Source organism: Fusarium solani (assembly GCF_023522795.1).
Source record: "Fusarium solani strain SB1 chromosome Unknown bctg00000007, whole genome shotgun sequence".
NCBI lineage: Eukaryota > Fungi > Ascomycota > Sordariomycetes > Hypocreales > Nectriaceae > Fusarium > Fusarium solani.
The window spans coordinates 2,334,532-2,350,728 of NW_027072150.1; the positions used below are offsets into that span (position 1 = coordinate 2,334,532).

Genomic DNA, 16,197 nt, shown 5'->3' on the forward strand with positions numbered 1-16,197 from the left:
TGGACCCCAGGTCTGGGATTTGAGGGTGGTCTCGTGAGTCTTGGTTCAATTTTTTCAAGGCAACTTGCAAAAGGATAAAAGAAACATCAGCTCCTCTTGAATTGGAGGTCTCATCGCTTCTTAACAGTCACATCGAAAACTGTTTACAACCTTGTTGGATCAACTTGTCTCCCATTTCCCGTCATCACCATCACCAACATGTCGGCTCCCGTGGTAGAGGTCCGGACATTGATGCCGGAGAGCAGCGTCGACACGACGAAATGGTGGAAATCTCGGAATCTGCGCACTCTCAACTTGTTGCTGATCGTTCCAATGCTCTCCATCTTTACCCAAGGGTGAGTGTCTTCCCCAAGCTGTCCACCCCCTGGGCACACCAATTGCGGCCAACAACTAACCTCTCGGTGGATAAACAAATTCAGGTTTGACGGCTCGATGATGAATGGGTTACAATCAGTCGAGAATTGGCGAGATTACTTTGGTGAACCCAAAGGCTCGACATTGGGTCTGTTCAACGCCGCATACCCCATGGGCGGCCTTTGTGCCATCCCCTTCCTATCCGTTGTCAGCGATACCTTTGGAAGACGATCAGCTATGGGCCTCGGAGCTACCGTTTGCACCATCGGTGCTACACTTCAGGCAGCCGCCCAGAACCTCCCCATGTTTGTCGTGTCCAGGGGCATCTTGGGTTTCGGCGCTGTCTTCATCGGCGCGTCCGGCGCCCCTTTGATCACCGAGCTGGCACACCCAGCGCACAGGGCTACTGCAACTGCTCTCTTTAACACGTCCTACTCTCTTGGTTCTATTGTCGCCGCGTGGGTGACCTTTGGTACCTTTCGAATCGCTTCGTCCGCCTCCTGGCGTATCCCTTCTGCAATCCAGGGTTTGCCTTCAATCATTCAGCTTCTCGGCCTGTGGTTCGTTCCCGAGAGCCCACGTTGGCTCATCTCCAAGGACAGAAACGACGAAGCCCTTGACATCCTCGCAAAATATCATGCCGAAGGGAACAAGGAGGATGCCCTCGTGCAATTCGAGTATAGCGAGATCACGAATGCACTCGCCTACGAGAGGAGCATTGATCGCCACAGCTGGATCCAGAACTACCTCGAATTCGTCAGGACAAAGGGTAACCAGAAGCGTCTCTTTATCCTTCTCTGGTGCGCCTGTATCAGCCAGATGTCTGGCAACGCGTTTATCTCATACTACCTGGCACCGGTTCTGACATCCGTTGGACTTACTACCAGTCTCGAACAGACTCTTATCAACGCGACGCAGCAGGTCCTCTCTTGGTTTTCTGCCCTCTACTTTGCAACTCTTCCTCAGAAGCTCGGCCGACGTACTCTCTTCCTTTGCTCCCTTGCAGCCATCTTTGTTTGCCTTGTTAGCATTACCGCTGGCAGCGCCGTCTTCGCCAACGACCCAAGCAACAAGGTGGCTGGTGGAGCAGTGGTTGCATTCCTCTACCTATTCTCGCCCTCTTATAACCTTGGTCTTAACGGAAACTTGGGCCTGTACATCACCGAGATCCTCCCGTTCAACCTCCGCATGAGAGGCCAAGCACTCTACCAGTTGTTCGCCACGTGCTTCACGCTCCTCTCGACGTACGCTATCCCCGTCGGACTGGACGATATCGCTTGGAAGTTGTACACCGTTTTCATTCCATGGGTTCTGATTGAATGGCTCGTTATTTACTTCGTCTACCCTGAGACCAAGGGTCCTTCGCTGGAGGAAATTGCTATTATTTTCGATGGACCTGATGCCGCGGCGTCGACCCTTAGCAAGGCGGTGGACATTGAGCGCGCCGAGGTTGAGCATAAGAACTAGGGGATTGCCAATTGTCAACCAAGGCAGATGTCCAAAGGCTGGGGTATCTTCGTTTTCTTGCAAGGCCGGGGTCAGTTTAGTTTGGCGCAATACCGGCTGGCTTCTCGGTCAGCATGTTTCGCGTCTTTGTAGTCTCTGCATGGAGTGAAGGAGAGGCTCAATGTTTATGCACCGAGTCGATAGGGAGTGTCCTCACAGTATATATGAGAAAATGTTACACATACTTCTATCTCTGACTGAAAAACACAAGCCCACTTAAGTAATATGAATGCCTCTATTGCTCTTCAGCTTTACGTTCATGATGCCTGTTCACGCACCACCTGCACCCCACGCCACGCTGACTCCATTTCCTTGCCTTCTCGCCCCTGTGCTTCGACTTGAGAATAATAAATTTTGTCTTATTACTAATACTATTCTTTAAAATGTAATATGCAAGTATTCTATAAACCTCCAAGACTTTTCTGTTATCCAGGTACTTTAGCAAGTCAAGCCAAACTTCAACTTGCGGTTCGAGTCAGCAATACCAAAGTGCTTCTCAACCTCGGGGCTGGCCGTGGGCGAATCGAAAGCCGTGAACCAGAAGGCGCTGGCGCTGGTCTGTTTCCAGAGCCAGCAACCAACGTTGTTGTAGTAGCTCTGCAGAGCGGCGGTCGTCGCGGCGGCACCCTTGTAGTTGGCGCCCTTGGTGGGCCAGCCAGTCTCACCCACCCAGATCTCGATCTTGGGATGGACCTGGTTGACGCGGCGCTTGACATCCCAGTACGAGTTCTGGAAGGTCTTGAGGCGGAGGGCGTCCTTGATGTTGACTCCCTGCCAGTAGGGGAAGCCGTTGGTGATGGCAATGTCGCAGGCCTTGGTGACAACGTCATTGGCGCCGTCGACCCAAGCAGTCCAGGTATCAGTGTGGCCAACCTGTAATTTCAGTCAGATGAGAATGCCAATCTGTGATACATGATATAAATGACATACCCTGAGGTTCTTGTTGAACTGTCTGACCATGCCACGGACGTCGTAGATCTGTTGGGCTAGCTTCTGAGGGGAAATGTCCTTGCGGTAGAGATCCTCAGAGCCGACACTGATAGCAGCAATCCAGTCGGTGCCGTGAGCCTTGATGGCACTGAGAAGAGCAGCCTTCTCTCGTCCAAAGTGGGCATCGTCAGTAGCCCAGACGCCGACAAGGATCTTGATGCCAGTAGCCTTGGCAGCGGGAACAGCCTTGCCAAGAGCTGTGACGCGAATTTGTCAGTAACAAAGAAAAAGCAGGAATAAAAAGAAACCCCTTACTGTTGCAATCACTGCAGGCGTAAAGGCGAACAGCGTTGAAGCCCTTGTTCCAACTCTTGATGGTCTGGAAGTCCTTCTTCCAGTCCGCCGTGTACTTGCAGGCTCCATCAGCTCGGTTGGCTCCAAGACTGAAGCCCTTGTACGTGAGTGCCGAGGCCTGCGCCGTGAGGAGCAGCAGGCCCGCCGCGAGTTTACCCAAAGAGCCAAGAAGCTTCATGTTGGTTCGTCTCGAATTTGTCGATTTGAGATGGTGGAGATGCCAAGATGGGAAGAGTTTTGGAGGATGCAGTTTTTTTATAGAACTGGGAAATTACGAGGCCCCCTTTTTCGTGCATGCCTGTCCCGTTCTAGAGCGTATCCGCATGAGCCCGTGACACTAACGAGAGAAACCACCCCACTCTGTCATCTATTAATAGAGAGGCGATCATCGCAATTGCTCGTATTGAACTGTGGTTTAAAGAAACATTCCTTTGCTGCATATCGAGAGCGAAACAAGTCATCTTTATCATAGGGGACGGCGTCATATCGTTGGATTGAGCTTATGCCGAATAAACTTTTGTTTGATTGACTTGATGGCTGTCCAGCATCTCTTCGTTAGTGCCTGTTAGTGCATTTTCGGGACCAAGGGCAGCGCCAGATGGAAATTTCCAATGCTGACGCGTTCTACAAGTAAAAGTTGCTCAGGTTTCTTCCAATATCGAAGAGAATAATATGGCTCTGCCCTGCGACTCGCTTCATGGATATGTGAAATGTTGTCGATTTACTCATGACTCTCTATTAATGGCCAATGACGACCTTGGAGATGACGATGCCGCCGAGTCCGAGCGAGAGGTTGCTGCACTGGAGCATGACGTCACGCGATTGACGACGACGACGACGACGACGACGAAGTACAGCTTGAATAAATCATTAAGAGCTGATTGCTTAGATATTAACGCAAAAAAACAACACTAGACAAGAAACAGATTCGGGAAACTCGTCACCTGCACCTACGTGCACACACGAGAAAACATCGAAAACTTGCCATGTGCTCACGTGGATGAGAACGACCCACAGACAAAGTCTGTAGCCGAGAAAATCGCTGCTGTAGGCTGCATACGGAGTAAACACATTTGAATTGAGCTAGACATAAGGTTGCAATCAGATGTCACGCATGTCAAATCTGCAAGCAAGATTACCCCGGTTTCAGATCCCGACGGTCCTCCAGCCTTTCTCCGGACCGGCAAAGGAAGCCGGCATCCGCTCCCGTGCCCGCCGCGGTAAGAGTGGGGCTGATTTGGTTCAAAAACACGGAGTGCTACCCTAGGCTCTGGTAGCAGCGCAAAGGAACGGATCATAACGGGCGCGGTTTGGGCAAATAGTAGCAAAGACTTATTGGCATGAGAAATGGAGAGATAAAAGACTGCTTTAACAAGTTTGAAAGAATATTTAATGATGTTGTTAAGTCCTGGAGTCTACGTGTGAAAGCACAGCCTGCTTTCTTTCCGGGCATCCCGGCATGAATGGTGCCAACTGAAGGGAATTTTAAAATTAACGAAGATAAAAGAAAAAAAAAAAAAAAAAGGCTCAGTCACTTGCTCTTGGATGTATAAAATGCATTGAGACACGATATCCTGATAAACCTCCTTTGGGCCAACTACTTGAGGGAGAGAGTTTGCAATGGGATGAGGGACACGAGACACGTGACCACGCATCGCAACTTTCCCGTCTTTCACCGGTTTAACCTCGGCTCGACAATGCAACATTCCACATCGCGTAGTCCCCCCATCAACCCGCATTAGCGCGCGTTAAATAAACAGAACGCGTTGCACAGTCGCAATAAGTCAAATCGATGTTTAAATGACTTGCTTTTCTACAAGTGATTGAAATGAATTGTTTCAATTGACGAATGAGAGACCCCTATTACGGGTCAATAATTGACCAATCGGCTCTAAGCGGATAAGTTAATCCGATGTGTCTGGCCTATCAAATCGAGCTTCTGCCCCACCGCCCGTGATCACCCGGACGCGGTCACTTGTTCTCATTTCCGGGCCCTCAACCTCCAGAAGCGAATCTTCAAGGGCGTAAACACGAACTGAGCCCCTTGACCGCTCAAACACGGCACTCAGCGTCTCTCTCTTGGGTTACCGGGGAGAGACTCCATCCAAAGTCTCTAGACTATCGACGCACGTCAGGGCCAGGGAAATGGCTCAGCGAGGCGGTGAAGGTGTCGCGACGGCCGATCCGGTTGTCCGTGACGTGTCGGATTGGGAGATTTTCTCAGACGATTCTTCTGATAGCGATACTTCTGAAAACACTGTTGACTGCCTTTCACCCACCGTTCCGGCCGCACAGGCCCGACCTGCGACCGCTGGCGCAGACCCCCTTGATCCTGGGCGCACAGGAGAAGTACGTCCTGGCAGCGACGAACGCCGGCCCACCTGGTGGCGACGCTTCACAAAAGAGCACATTGGGCAAAAACCAGAGCAAAAACCAGACGAGGGAAAGTCTCGTAAATGGAAGCCTAGCCGTCACGAGCACAGGGAGGAGACAAGGGAGGAGCGAGATGCGCGAAGGGCCGAGCGGCGCCGACGCGAACACCATGATGACCCCAGGCGTTCAGATAGGGAAGATCGCCAAAGCCGACACAAGCGACATCGACGACGTGAAGGGGAGGATGAGGATCGAGAGGCTAGACGGGCAGCACGACGACTTGCCCGACGGCTTGAGGAAGAGGAACGACAAGCAGAGGAAGAACGCAGGGCTCGGAGAGAACGTCGGAGTATGCAAAAAGACCGAAAAACCAGGCACCGCGACTCCGATCACTCAGACAGAGAAAGACGCCGCACCCGAGGGGAAAGTGAGAGACGGCATCGAGGGGAGGGTGAGAGACGGGAAGGTGAGAGGCGGGAGAGGCGGGAGAGTGAGAGACGGCACCGGGGAGAGAGTGAAAGGCGACATCACAGGAGCAGCAGAGAACCCTCACGAGCTTCACGAAGGCATTCCCGTGTGTACTCTGAGGATGAAAGAAGACTAGCAGAGGAGCGAGAGGCTCGGAGAGCATCACGGAGGTCTTCCCGTGTGTACCTCTCTGAAGACGAAAGAAGACATGCAGAGGAGCGAGAAGCTCGGAGAGCGTCACGCCGGAGTCTACACAAGGAGCGAAGGGGTACTCCTGCTCCTGCAAAAGACTCTGTTCCTCCCCCAAAGAGCCCTGCTCCAGTCAAGAGCCCCTTTCCCAGAAAGAGTCCTCCTATCCCCACAAAGAGTCCTCCTATTCCTGTCAAGAGTCCTGTCCCCCCAAAGAGTCCCGCTCTCGCAAAGACTCCCATCCCGGTGAAGAGTCCCCCTCCGGTAAAGATTCCCGCGCCGGTAAAGAGTCCTGCTCCGGTGAAGAGTCCTGTTCCCGTAAAGAACGGTGATTCAAAGCGTGCAGATAAGGAAAAACGCCAGAGTGCAGATAAAATCCAACTAGAAGAGGAGGCTAAGAAGCAGAAAGAGGAGAAGAAGCAACGAGAGAAAGAGGCTGCACGAGCGGCACAGAAGGCTCAGCAGGCCAAGGAAGAGAAGAAGAAACCAAACAAGCTGATGGAAGCCCTGCGAGGTGCACGAAAGACTCCTAAGCCACAAGCCGAGAAGCAGGATAAGAAGGAGGAACGTGGCCGTTCACGCAAAGAGAAAGACAATGCCACCGCCACCGCCAACCAGCCAGACGCAGCCCCCCCTACTCACACCCTCCCACCAATGCTGAGACAGCAGAGACTGGCACCAACCCTCGGAACGCATAGACTTGCGCCGACACTCGGCCAGAGACTGCCTCCGACCCCAGAGAATGACAGAATGCCACCCACAGACGAAGGTGGCGTCGACTAGAACAGTAACAATGGAATGTCTGACTTTTTGAGTTTTGCTATGGAGTTGGGGAGTTGGGAGACAAACAGAACCAATATGCCGGAACATAATCGCACTGTTTAGTATTTTAGTTGACCTAGCTCGATGGGCCTTGATGGCCTGACACATCACATCTCCACTATACCAGCACGTTAATACACATACTCGTCACTCATGACTACACCAAGGTCTTCTCAACTGCCCTGTCAACGACGTTGTGAACAGGAAGATAGGGGTGTCGTTACTCTTGAAGGTCGAGGACTAATGATCTGGATGAGCTATGATTTTCCTTTGGGTAAAGGGGAACTCCTTTTAGTCAAACTATGTCATCTCTTACATCGCCTATGGAAGCTATGGTGGAGTGCCAGGTTCCTGTCAGGCCTTGAAACCAATACCCTTCTTTCGGACACGAACTAAACCTGATCGAACATGTCAAAACCTCAACCCTCGCATGAGCACTATCATCTTGCTAGAAGGGACGGCGAGCATGAAGCGTTTTGTGGCGATGAAATTAATGAGTTGATCAAGGATATCTGAATCTTGGCCTTGATTAATGTGTATTTAAAAGGGTACCTCTATGATATTGGAGTCAAGTACTTGAAATGCTCTTAAAGTCATTCATCAATGCGCTTGCATCTACCGCATCCCCATTATTCTTCAACATCCACTCCCCTTCCTCTCGGAGCGCCTGGGCAATCGCTTTACGCGTCGAACTGTGCACAGCCGTCCGCAAGCTCTTGGAAATGCCGGCACTGGGATAGGCCAACACCCCAAACATGCCAGCGCCGCTTTTGGTCACCAGACTCATGGCGCCCTTCCCAAGGCCCTTGAAAGCCCCAGAGCACCCTCCTTTTTGGCTCCGTTGTATGGCTCCGTCACGACGTCACTCAGGCCGTCTATGAAACCCCAGGCAAAAGTCTTGCCTGCCACGACCATTCCGCTCTTGGCGTCTGTCACGGGGCCGTGGTCACGTACATTGCCGCCGTAGGCGTGTGGCACGGCTTTCAAACCCTCGGTGAGAGCAAGAGGAATATCAACCACCATGCCTTTCAGAGCTGTTGGGCCGAGTTTTCCAATGCTCTTGGCCGATGCCCCTGCCATTCTACCGGCCAGAGAGCCCGATTGCTCACTGTTTGGCTGAGATGAGTCGCCCGAGGCCCGTTCTGAAGGACCAGATTTCTCATCCTCGATGGCTGGGACTCCAGACTGGGTTCCTTTCATCTGGCGAGCGCGCCGCTTCTTCTCGTTTTGGTACTCTTCCACTGGTTTGGTAACGATGCCCGTCATCGAACCGGCCATGCCAGTTGCTGTCGCCATGACAGCCGATGCACCCCCAGAGATGGGGTCCCATCGCTTGTGTTCAATATAGATGGGGTTGGTCTGGTATCTGTGGCAACAAAGTTAGCAGGCTAAGTCGCCAGGGTGTCAAAGAGACTAGACACCTACAGTTTCAAGTGCTTGGAATCGATCGACTTGTGAGACAGGAGAATGTCTGCGGCAATCTTGGAAAGCTTGATTGGACGTTTCGAATGAGTATATAGCCATACAGCCGGCTCACTTGGGATCAGGTCGCATGGGATTTGCTCGAGAGGTAGGTGTCTGTGAAATGACTGCACAGCGGCACGAACACCCACTTCAGAAGCCATCCTGGCGGCGATGGATGCGGCTGCAGCCGAAGCCTCGGGCGATAGACAGTACACAATGGCCTCGGAAAGATTTCTCACTGTTAGTTCTGCATGTGGAATCGGGTTGGGACCTGCCCCTGCGTTGGCCACCATCTGGCCCCAGAAAGGTTGACTGTGAGCGAAGGATTAGCCTGGATCCCAATTGTTGATAGTAGCAGTTCCACAGTGACTCACTCTCCGAAAAAGGGAACGATAGTAGTGGGCTTTCCGTTCCTCAGCCCGCACGCTGTTGTTCCCGCACCTCCATGGTGAACTACCGCAGCAACGTGCTGGAAGAGCCACTCGTGGGGGCAATCTCCTATCCAGTATATGTTTTCACTCTCTGAGCCTGCGAGGTTAGACCAGCCCTTGGAGATGATGGCGCGGGCATTAGAAACACGGACAGCTTCGAGTATAATGCTGATCATCTTTTCTGGGTTGTCTAGCACGATGCTCCCGAAACCGATGTAGACTGGTGGCGGACCAGCCTCAAGAAACCGAACGAGATCTTCTGGTGGAGAGTATTGAGGAGGGTCGCGAAAGAAGAATCCACAAACGTCTGCATGCTAGTTGTCAGTGGTAGTCAGGGGTATGGGGTTGTTGCTTGGGGTTTTCTAACCGATATGCGAAGCCCAGTCAGCCGGCTTCGGCACAAGTGCTGGTGACCAGCAGTATGTAAAGGGTATTTTCAGTGTTTGTGCGAGCATGGGAGCATCAAACATGTTCACTTCTTCTAGATCTATCGATTTTCGCCACTTGTTGATGAGATCGCCCAGCCTTGCGGTCCAACATGTTAGCAGAAGGTTCTCCGAGTGAAGAAGAGGTCGGCTTACCCTTGCCACGTTAGCCATTCGACCACGCTGTATGAGATGTAGTTTCCAAGTTGAGGGTCGCTGCCGGCGTTCTTCAGATTGGCGAGGGGATGCGGGAAGGCTCTGGTGCTGCTCCAAGGCATGGTGAACATCAAGTGAACCGGTATACCGAGAGCCTGTGCGCAGTGAATATGGGCAAAGCTCGGGGGGTTGGCGATGATGGCATTGGCTACAAAAGGCTGGCCGGTTAGGGTATCAGGTCTCAAGCATGAATACCACAGCTTCTCGAGCATCTCCTCGACCATGTTGCGCTTCTTCTGAATTTCACCCGCCTTGAGACTCTTCATGCTAGGAATCAGGCCCGGGTTTTTAACCATGTATGCCATCAACTCGGCTGGGTCACCACCGATGGGATAAAACTTGAGGCCAGAGCCTCGTACAAAGTTTTCAAATGTGTCGTGAGTTGCCAGACGGACACGGTGGCCGTGTCGTTGAAGCTCATTACCAAGAGCGATGAAGGGCTGCACATCTCCTCGACTCCCCACAACTTGAATGACAATGTTCAACTTCGTGGCCCATGTCTGAATCTTTGGTTGCGCTTCAGAGTACTCTGGTGACGGCGTCTCTGGTTCATCATGCTTTTCAGAGGGCGCGTGGTAGAGGCGGGTTAGGCTGCGAACTAGCTTTGAATCGAAATCGACGTCGACTCGAGCATCGTCTTTGAGGCCAGTGAGTCCAGGGGCAGAGAGAAATGGTAGGAGAGAGCACACCTCGTATTTTGACGTCATTGCCGCCGAAACCGCCGAATATAGAAGACGAGGCCGGTGATACAGGTTCGGAGGGCAATTCTGCGGCGTTTGCCAGGTCACTTGGGCCGACTGCTTTCCTCGGGATAGAATAAGGTGGCGCCGGGCTGAGATATGGAGTCTCATCGCCAGCGAGCTCATATCGGATAGTGTCTCGTTTCTTGTCGGTCATTGTTGTCGATATTAGTTGCCCAGTGGCCTAACTGGATGTGAAGTTGATGCGATGGAGGGGATAATAAGGAGGGAGAGCAAGCATAAAGCAAGGACCCTGACCCTGGTCCGGCAGAAGCCGAGTACGTACGTGCTGAGTGGCGGAGTCAACAATAGCTCTAAATTGACCAACTCGTACCTAGTCTCGTACCTCGTTCATGAACTGACGCCACCAAGGGGCTTGGTTGATAGGACCGAGAAATAGACGTGCCGAGGCAAAATAACCGGGGCTGAAATTACCATTCATTCCTCGTGCGAAACATTGTTTGTGTTATGCATCAATGCCTACAACCGATCTTGGCCACGCCATCCACCGACTCCAGTATTCTCCCAGCAGCTCATCAGCCACATCTACCATGTTCCGCCCCCAGCCATCCATGAACCAGTAATCGTTTAAACCATGAAATAATACGCCGAGGTATGCAAAGATTAGCAAGGCAGGGGGCTGACGCTGTTGGAGCAGCTCAAAATACTCGTCTGGGCCAGAGTGTAGCCAGATAAACGGCCCAGACCAGGCCTGATTATATCCCCATTCCGCCAAAACTTGTGGACTCAGCGTTTTGAATTGCCTCATGTAGGCATTACATTTCCGGAGAAGGTACAATGCCTTGTCGTAGACCTCCGCCTCGTGGCTCTGAGCCCATACCTGTTCAATACCACGGAAGTGATGGTCTTGTGCGGCTTGTTGGTCATTTGGATCCAATTCATCCCAGTTACCGAGCCCAAGCAGTGGACGTAGGGGTCCAAGCCGCACTCGTTCATATACCGGCTTCAGTACGGCCCCGACGCCACGGATCATGGGGATCCACTCGGCTCCGAGGATCCGGGACTTGCGGCCGGCGGCAGGGCCGTCGTAGAGCGGTCCGAACATGCCAAAGACGTGGAGAATATTCATCGACGTGCATACGAATAGAGCATCGCTGTTGTCGTCGGTCATGTGACTTATATTCTCCTGAAACCCTTGCAAGGCCATGTTGTGATGGTGGGCGGCGATCAAGAGAAGCCGTTCTCGCTCGGCACATTGCCTGTATGCGAGATGCAAGGCTGCCAGACCAAGGATGCCGTGCATAACAAATGCATGCCTGAATGCAATCTGGGGGAATATGGTTTGCCAATACTCGTCTCCACCAGAGGACTTGACAATGTCCAGGCTTGTCGATAGGGTGTAATGGTGTAACAAGGCCAGATCATCAAGGCCAAAGGTCGGTGACGATGGGAAGGGTGTCCGATCTCTCTCGGTGAGGCGGGGTACCGAAAGAGAAGATGTCAATGATGCCTCACTATCCAAAGATCGGACAGTAGGGTGGTCGGTGGCCGGTGTGGGACAGGGGGTGGCTTGTTGTGCAGACGGGTAGACGCATGGATGGTCGTGTCGAACGCATGCCGCGCAAGCCGGTCTCTCTTCACCACACTGCAGCATGAATTAGATCGTGTAGCTAATCGAAGTAAGATGTGGCAAAGCAACACGCACCTTGATTCGTCGCCTTCGACATTCAAAGCATCCCGTTCTCGACTTCCTGTGTGGCCTTCGTCTGCCTGTCGTCGGCTGCTGCGTCATTTCCATCGCCAATGAGGCCAGCCTTCACATAAAGAGGGTGAGAACGATGTGAAAGAACGAAAAGCTGAGCGGGAACCGAGTCTCTAAGAGGGAACGAAATAAGAGAAACGAGCGAGACAAGAAGAACGAGATACGAGGGGAACGAAGAACGAGACCACCAGCGCACCAATCGCGGGCTAGAATGGACAGTTATGTAATGCAAAGAGTGGACAGGGCCGAGCTAAGTTTGCTTTGTGGCTTGATTAGCTCCATCAATCCTCGTCATCATGCAACATCCCGGTCCCTTGTAGTCCCCTGCATGTCATGGGTCCCTGCGGTCTTGGAATGCTTGTCAAGGAGGAGACGAGACAGCAACAGAAAAGCTTATCATACCCTAAAGGCAGTCTATTTCGAGCTTCACAAGGATGATGGTTTATATAAACTAGCTTAAAGCATTCAAGAGGAACCGGGCTTCCTTTATTTAGAGGAACATCATTGTCGGAGGTCATGGCAATTTTCTTAACGAAAAAGGGCGTCAACTATAGCTATAAAGAACATGGCTGCGAGATAATTATGTAGTCAAACGTTCTGGGTCAAGAAAGAGCCCCGCGCATAGTGTTGGTCCTGGCGAACTGGTCTAATCAAGTCTATTCAAACACAACGTTCATTGCCTTCAGTTTGGTCTCTAGAACTTGACACGGGTACTGGGCTCTGATACGGGTGTTTCGGGTAGGTTGCGGTTCCCGTCTACCTGTCTTGTTATTTTTCGTTGTCACTAATTGGTTCTCTTTGAAAGCCTTTCCAGCCACGATCGTCGTCATGTTGTTGGCAAGTACAGCTCAAAGAGGGCATTGGCCCCAAACACACACAACGAATGCGAAGGTAAACACATGGCTTGGAAACTCTCGACACACGGTAATCTATGATCTTGATCCCTTTTGTGTAGGAAGTACAAGGAAGAGGGCTGCATCACAGAAGTAATTGAGCATGGCCTTAGTGCGAGATTCTGATAAACCATTCTATACATTAGGAAAGACAGCTCCTTGATACCCCTGATTCGTCATGAAACAATCCTTCTACTCTATCTCTATTCCCAGACTCCAGACAGTGGCACTGAATACTCCATAAAACCATGTTTCCAACTCAAAAGCAGGTGGGTATTACGCCTCCTCAGTCAAACGATGGTGACCCCCCACCGAGTCCATCTTGTAACCATATGAATTGCCCATGTTCCCGAGAATAGCCGTGATCTCAGCCGGGTGAATCCAGTTGAACAAGACCATGACAAGAAACATGAGGGCAGCATCAAAGATGTACAGATACGCCTCATGCCTCAACAGGTATCCGTTGAAGCCTTGCAGGTATTCGATAGCCCTGAAGACCGATCGCACCATGATCAGCATGCTGCCGACGTACAACACCTTCATGTGTTTCTTCCAGGGAACCACATGCGAGCGGCCTGTCGGGGACTGTCGCATCGATCGGTCAAAGGACACAGCGATGACGATGAAAACGCCAAAGCATATGAGCTGGACAAAGAGCCCGACAATGATGACCTTGGCACCGTCGTTCAAGGCCGCTAGCGAGCCAGCGGCTTGATATCCTCCACCTAATCTCTATTAGCATGCTGCTCGACTTGGCAGGAATATTGTGGAAAGTAAGAAATACTCACCTCCGGCTTGAAGAAAGAATGAGAGAACGTCTCCGGTCACAAAGATCTTGGTCATCCACTTCTTTTGGATCATTACATGCCCCTCGCCCTCAGACATAATAACAATCCTACCAAGCTCCATGTAAATACTCGCAGCAAAAAGAGCGGGCGCGACGAGCAAGAGAATCGCTTGGATGATGTAGGGACCAAGAGTCCAGTTAGGACTCTCGTCGCCTGATTTGGCTCGAGCTGCGTATCCGATAACCTCAACTACAAAAGGATGGTTGTTAGTTTCCTCCAAATTTCCCGAAAGAAGCGCAGGTATCGCTCACGAATGCCTCCCGTGGCCAGTGGAATCATGAACCAGCATCTCGCACGGAACAATTGCCAGAAGTGAAGCCCTGAAGTGGCGAGATAGAGCAGCGCAAAGACGACACCGCCAGCAATTGTCGGATCGTAGTGATAGAGCGAGAATGTGGCCCCAGCGTCAGCAGCTGGATCAGCTCTATGAAAAAGGGACATGATGATCGATATCGCCTAGGTGATGGTGGTTTAGAGATGAGGGACGGATAAGGCAACAGTGCGAAGGAAACCAACAATGGTGAATGTTCAGAGGAACGAAGGAAAGAAATCGGCCAATCAAAAGAACTTCAAGCAAGAAAAGAAGGTCTATAAGCTAATGAAGCCAAAGAAACAAGATGACAAAAAGACGACCGGGGTGTTGAATGAGAGAATGGAGTGGTGGTGAGAAGTGTTAGACCAAGGAAAGGACCACGGTAGCTATATAGAATGCCATGACCACTAAAAACGCCTTGCGGACGGAACCACCCGAATCAGCCTAAATGTCTAATTATGGAGTTGTAAGAGATCTCGCTGCTCGTTACCACGCGCTTCAATGAAACTGGTCGGTGAGTCGTGCATACCTCGTTCTTCGTTTAATTGTTGATAAGCCACGACGCAACTCGGACGCTCCGACACTGGTGGGCCCTCGTTCAGCCTCGTATTTCGTTCTTGGTCCGAGATCCAGCATCACTCATCTCGTTTGCCCACAGGAGCCAAGAAAAAGAGCCTTGGCCCGCCACGAGTTGGCTTGTTCTCTGGGCTTGTCGTGTTGTCCAACGCCAGTATTTAGTCTTTACATTCGAAGAATCCCCCCAAGTATTCCATTCTTTCCCATCGACGGCCCCTTTTCCTTCTTGAACTGTCAGTCTCTCGTTCGGCTGGAGCCCTTCGCCACACTCCATCTCCACCGTCTTATTCCCGCCCCTTTGACATCGACACTGGTCCACGCCATGGCGAGCAACGACGGAACGGATCCGGGTGAGGCCTTCGACTTCAAACTCTACCGATACACTCCTTCACTACCAGCAGCCATCGCAAGCGTTGCTGTGTTTGCCGTGCTCACGATTCTTCACACCTGGAGGCTGCTCAGAGCCCGAGCATTTTACTTCTCTGCGTTCACAATTGGTGGAGTTTGTGAGTGAACCAATTTGGACAAGCTGATGGGGAAATACTGACCTTCTTTTGAAGTTCAAACCATCGGTTACTGCGGTCGAATATGGAGTCATTATGATACCCTCTCGATTGGCGGTTTCGTCATACAAGCCATCCTGATCCTCGTCGCTCCGGCCCTCTACGCCGCCTCGATTTACATGATTTTGGGCCGCTTGATTCGCACCCTTCGAGCTGAACATCTGTCATTAATTCCAGTCAACTGGGTTACACGGGTCTTTGTCACTGGCGATGTCGTTGCCTTCTCCCTCCAAGCAGGCGGTGGAGGTATTCAATCTGGCGGGACGCTGGACCTTTACAAGATTGGTGAAAAGATCATCATTGCCGGCCTCTTGTGTCAGATTTGCATCTTTGGCTTCTTCATCGTCACAGCCATGCTCTTCCACCGTCGAATTACACTTACACCGACGCGTGTAGCGAAGAGAGGTGATGTCCCTTGGCGGCGATACCTCTGGATCCTCTACGTCACGAGTCTCATTATCCTGATTCGAAGTGTTTTCCGCGTGGTTGAGTACTTGCAGGGAAATCGCGGATATCTGATTACCCACGAGATCTTTCTCTACATCTTCGACACGATCCTTATGGCTGTTGTTATGGCGATTTTCTTGGTCTGGTATGTCGAACAGCTCAGTCCCAAGGACAAGAGCAGCCGGCGAAGCTCTGATGAGAGTGATGGTGATGTTGGATTGGAGGCAGTGGCCCCTATTAGAAGATAAACAAGCATGTCTTTAAGGTTGGGTGGTGGATTTGTTTGAAGCCTTTGATGTCCTCGAGACGTTGTGGGTGAAAGCGTCGTGCATTGTATATATTTAATTGCACATATAGAGTTAGGAAGGGGTTTAGATTGAATCGAGCATCTTCACATGACAATAGAATGATCCAAGTGCCACTGCTAGATCTCCTATGTGGATGTGAATTGCGAGTATGGATTTGTAAAGAGTGCGATACGTACGGTGACAGTCACATCGCACACGATCAATGACAGGCGTGAGGGCGATCTGATCATTTACAGCTGTGCACAGCCATGTTC

At 51.5% G+C, this 16,197-nt stretch overlaps 7 protein-coding genes across 7 annotated transcripts; 3 read left to right on the top strand and 4 right to left on the bottom strand.

Moving 5' to 3' along the window:
- Positions 1-198: 198 nt before the first annotated feature.
- MRS44_011676 (uncharacterized protein) lies at positions 199-1,821 on the top strand (the record flags this gene model as incomplete). The annotated part of the gene is made up of 2 exons (XM_046272062.2): positions 199-335; positions 420-1,821. The coding sequence occupies 2 exons, from the start codon at positions 199-201 to the stop codon at positions 1,819-1,821; spliced, it is 1,539 nt and encodes a 512-aa protein (XP_046134607.1).
- Positions 1,822-2,298: 477 nt separating this feature from the next.
- On the bottom strand, positions 2,299-3,322 carry MRS44_011677 (uncharacterized protein; the record flags this gene model as incomplete). The annotated part of the gene is made up of 3 exons (XM_046275686.2): positions 2,299-2,733; positions 2,791-3,047; positions 3,106-3,322. 3 exons carry the CDS (start codon positions 3,320-3,322, stop codon positions 2,299-2,301), a joined length of 909 nt encoding a protein of 302 aa, XP_046134606.2.
- A 1,967-nt stretch (positions 3,323-5,289) lies between these two features.
- Positions 5,290-6,957, top strand: MRS44_011678 (uncharacterized protein; the record flags this gene model as incomplete). The annotated part of the gene is made up of 1 exon (XM_046275685.2): positions 5,290-6,957. One exon carries the CDS (start codon positions 5,290-5,292, stop codon positions 6,955-6,957), a length of 1,668 nt encoding a protein of 555 aa, XP_046134605.2.
- Positions 6,958-7,779: 822 nt separating this feature from the next.
- MRS44_011679 (uncharacterized protein) lies at positions 7,780-10,429 on the bottom strand (the record flags this gene model as incomplete). The annotated part of the gene is made up of 6 exons (XM_065619812.1): positions 7,780-8,362; positions 8,422-8,772; positions 8,835-9,198; positions 9,259-9,416; positions 9,473-10,169; positions 10,222-10,429. The coding sequence occupies 6 exons, from the start codon at positions 10,427-10,429 to the stop codon at positions 7,780-7,782; spliced, it is 2,361 nt and encodes a 786-aa protein (XP_065475884.1).
- A 309-nt stretch (positions 10,430-10,738) lies between these two features.
- On the bottom strand, positions 10,739-12,031 carry MRS44_011680 (uncharacterized protein; the record flags this gene model as incomplete). The annotated part of the gene is made up of 2 exons (XM_046283957.2): positions 10,739-11,878; positions 11,939-12,031. 2 exons carry the CDS (start codon positions 12,029-12,031, stop codon positions 10,739-10,741), a joined length of 1,233 nt encoding a protein of 410 aa, XP_046134603.1.
- A 1,133-nt stretch (positions 12,032-13,164) lies between these two features.
- MRS44_011681 (uncharacterized protein) lies at positions 13,165-14,177 on the bottom strand (the record flags this gene model as incomplete). The annotated part of the gene is made up of 3 exons (XM_046283309.2): positions 13,165-13,613; positions 13,677-13,925; positions 13,988-14,177. 3 exons carry the CDS (start codon positions 14,175-14,177, stop codon positions 13,165-13,167), a joined length of 888 nt encoding a protein of 295 aa, XP_046134602.1.
- Positions 14,178-14,947: 770 nt separating this feature from the next.
- Positions 14,948-15,883, top strand: MRS44_011682 (uncharacterized protein; the record flags this gene model as incomplete). The annotated part of the gene is made up of 2 exons (XM_046270804.1): positions 14,948-15,131; positions 15,186-15,883. The coding sequence occupies 2 exons, from the start codon at positions 14,948-14,950 to the stop codon at positions 15,881-15,883; spliced, it is 882 nt and encodes a 293-aa protein (XP_046134601.1).
- Positions 15,884-16,197: the final 314 nt, after the last annotated feature.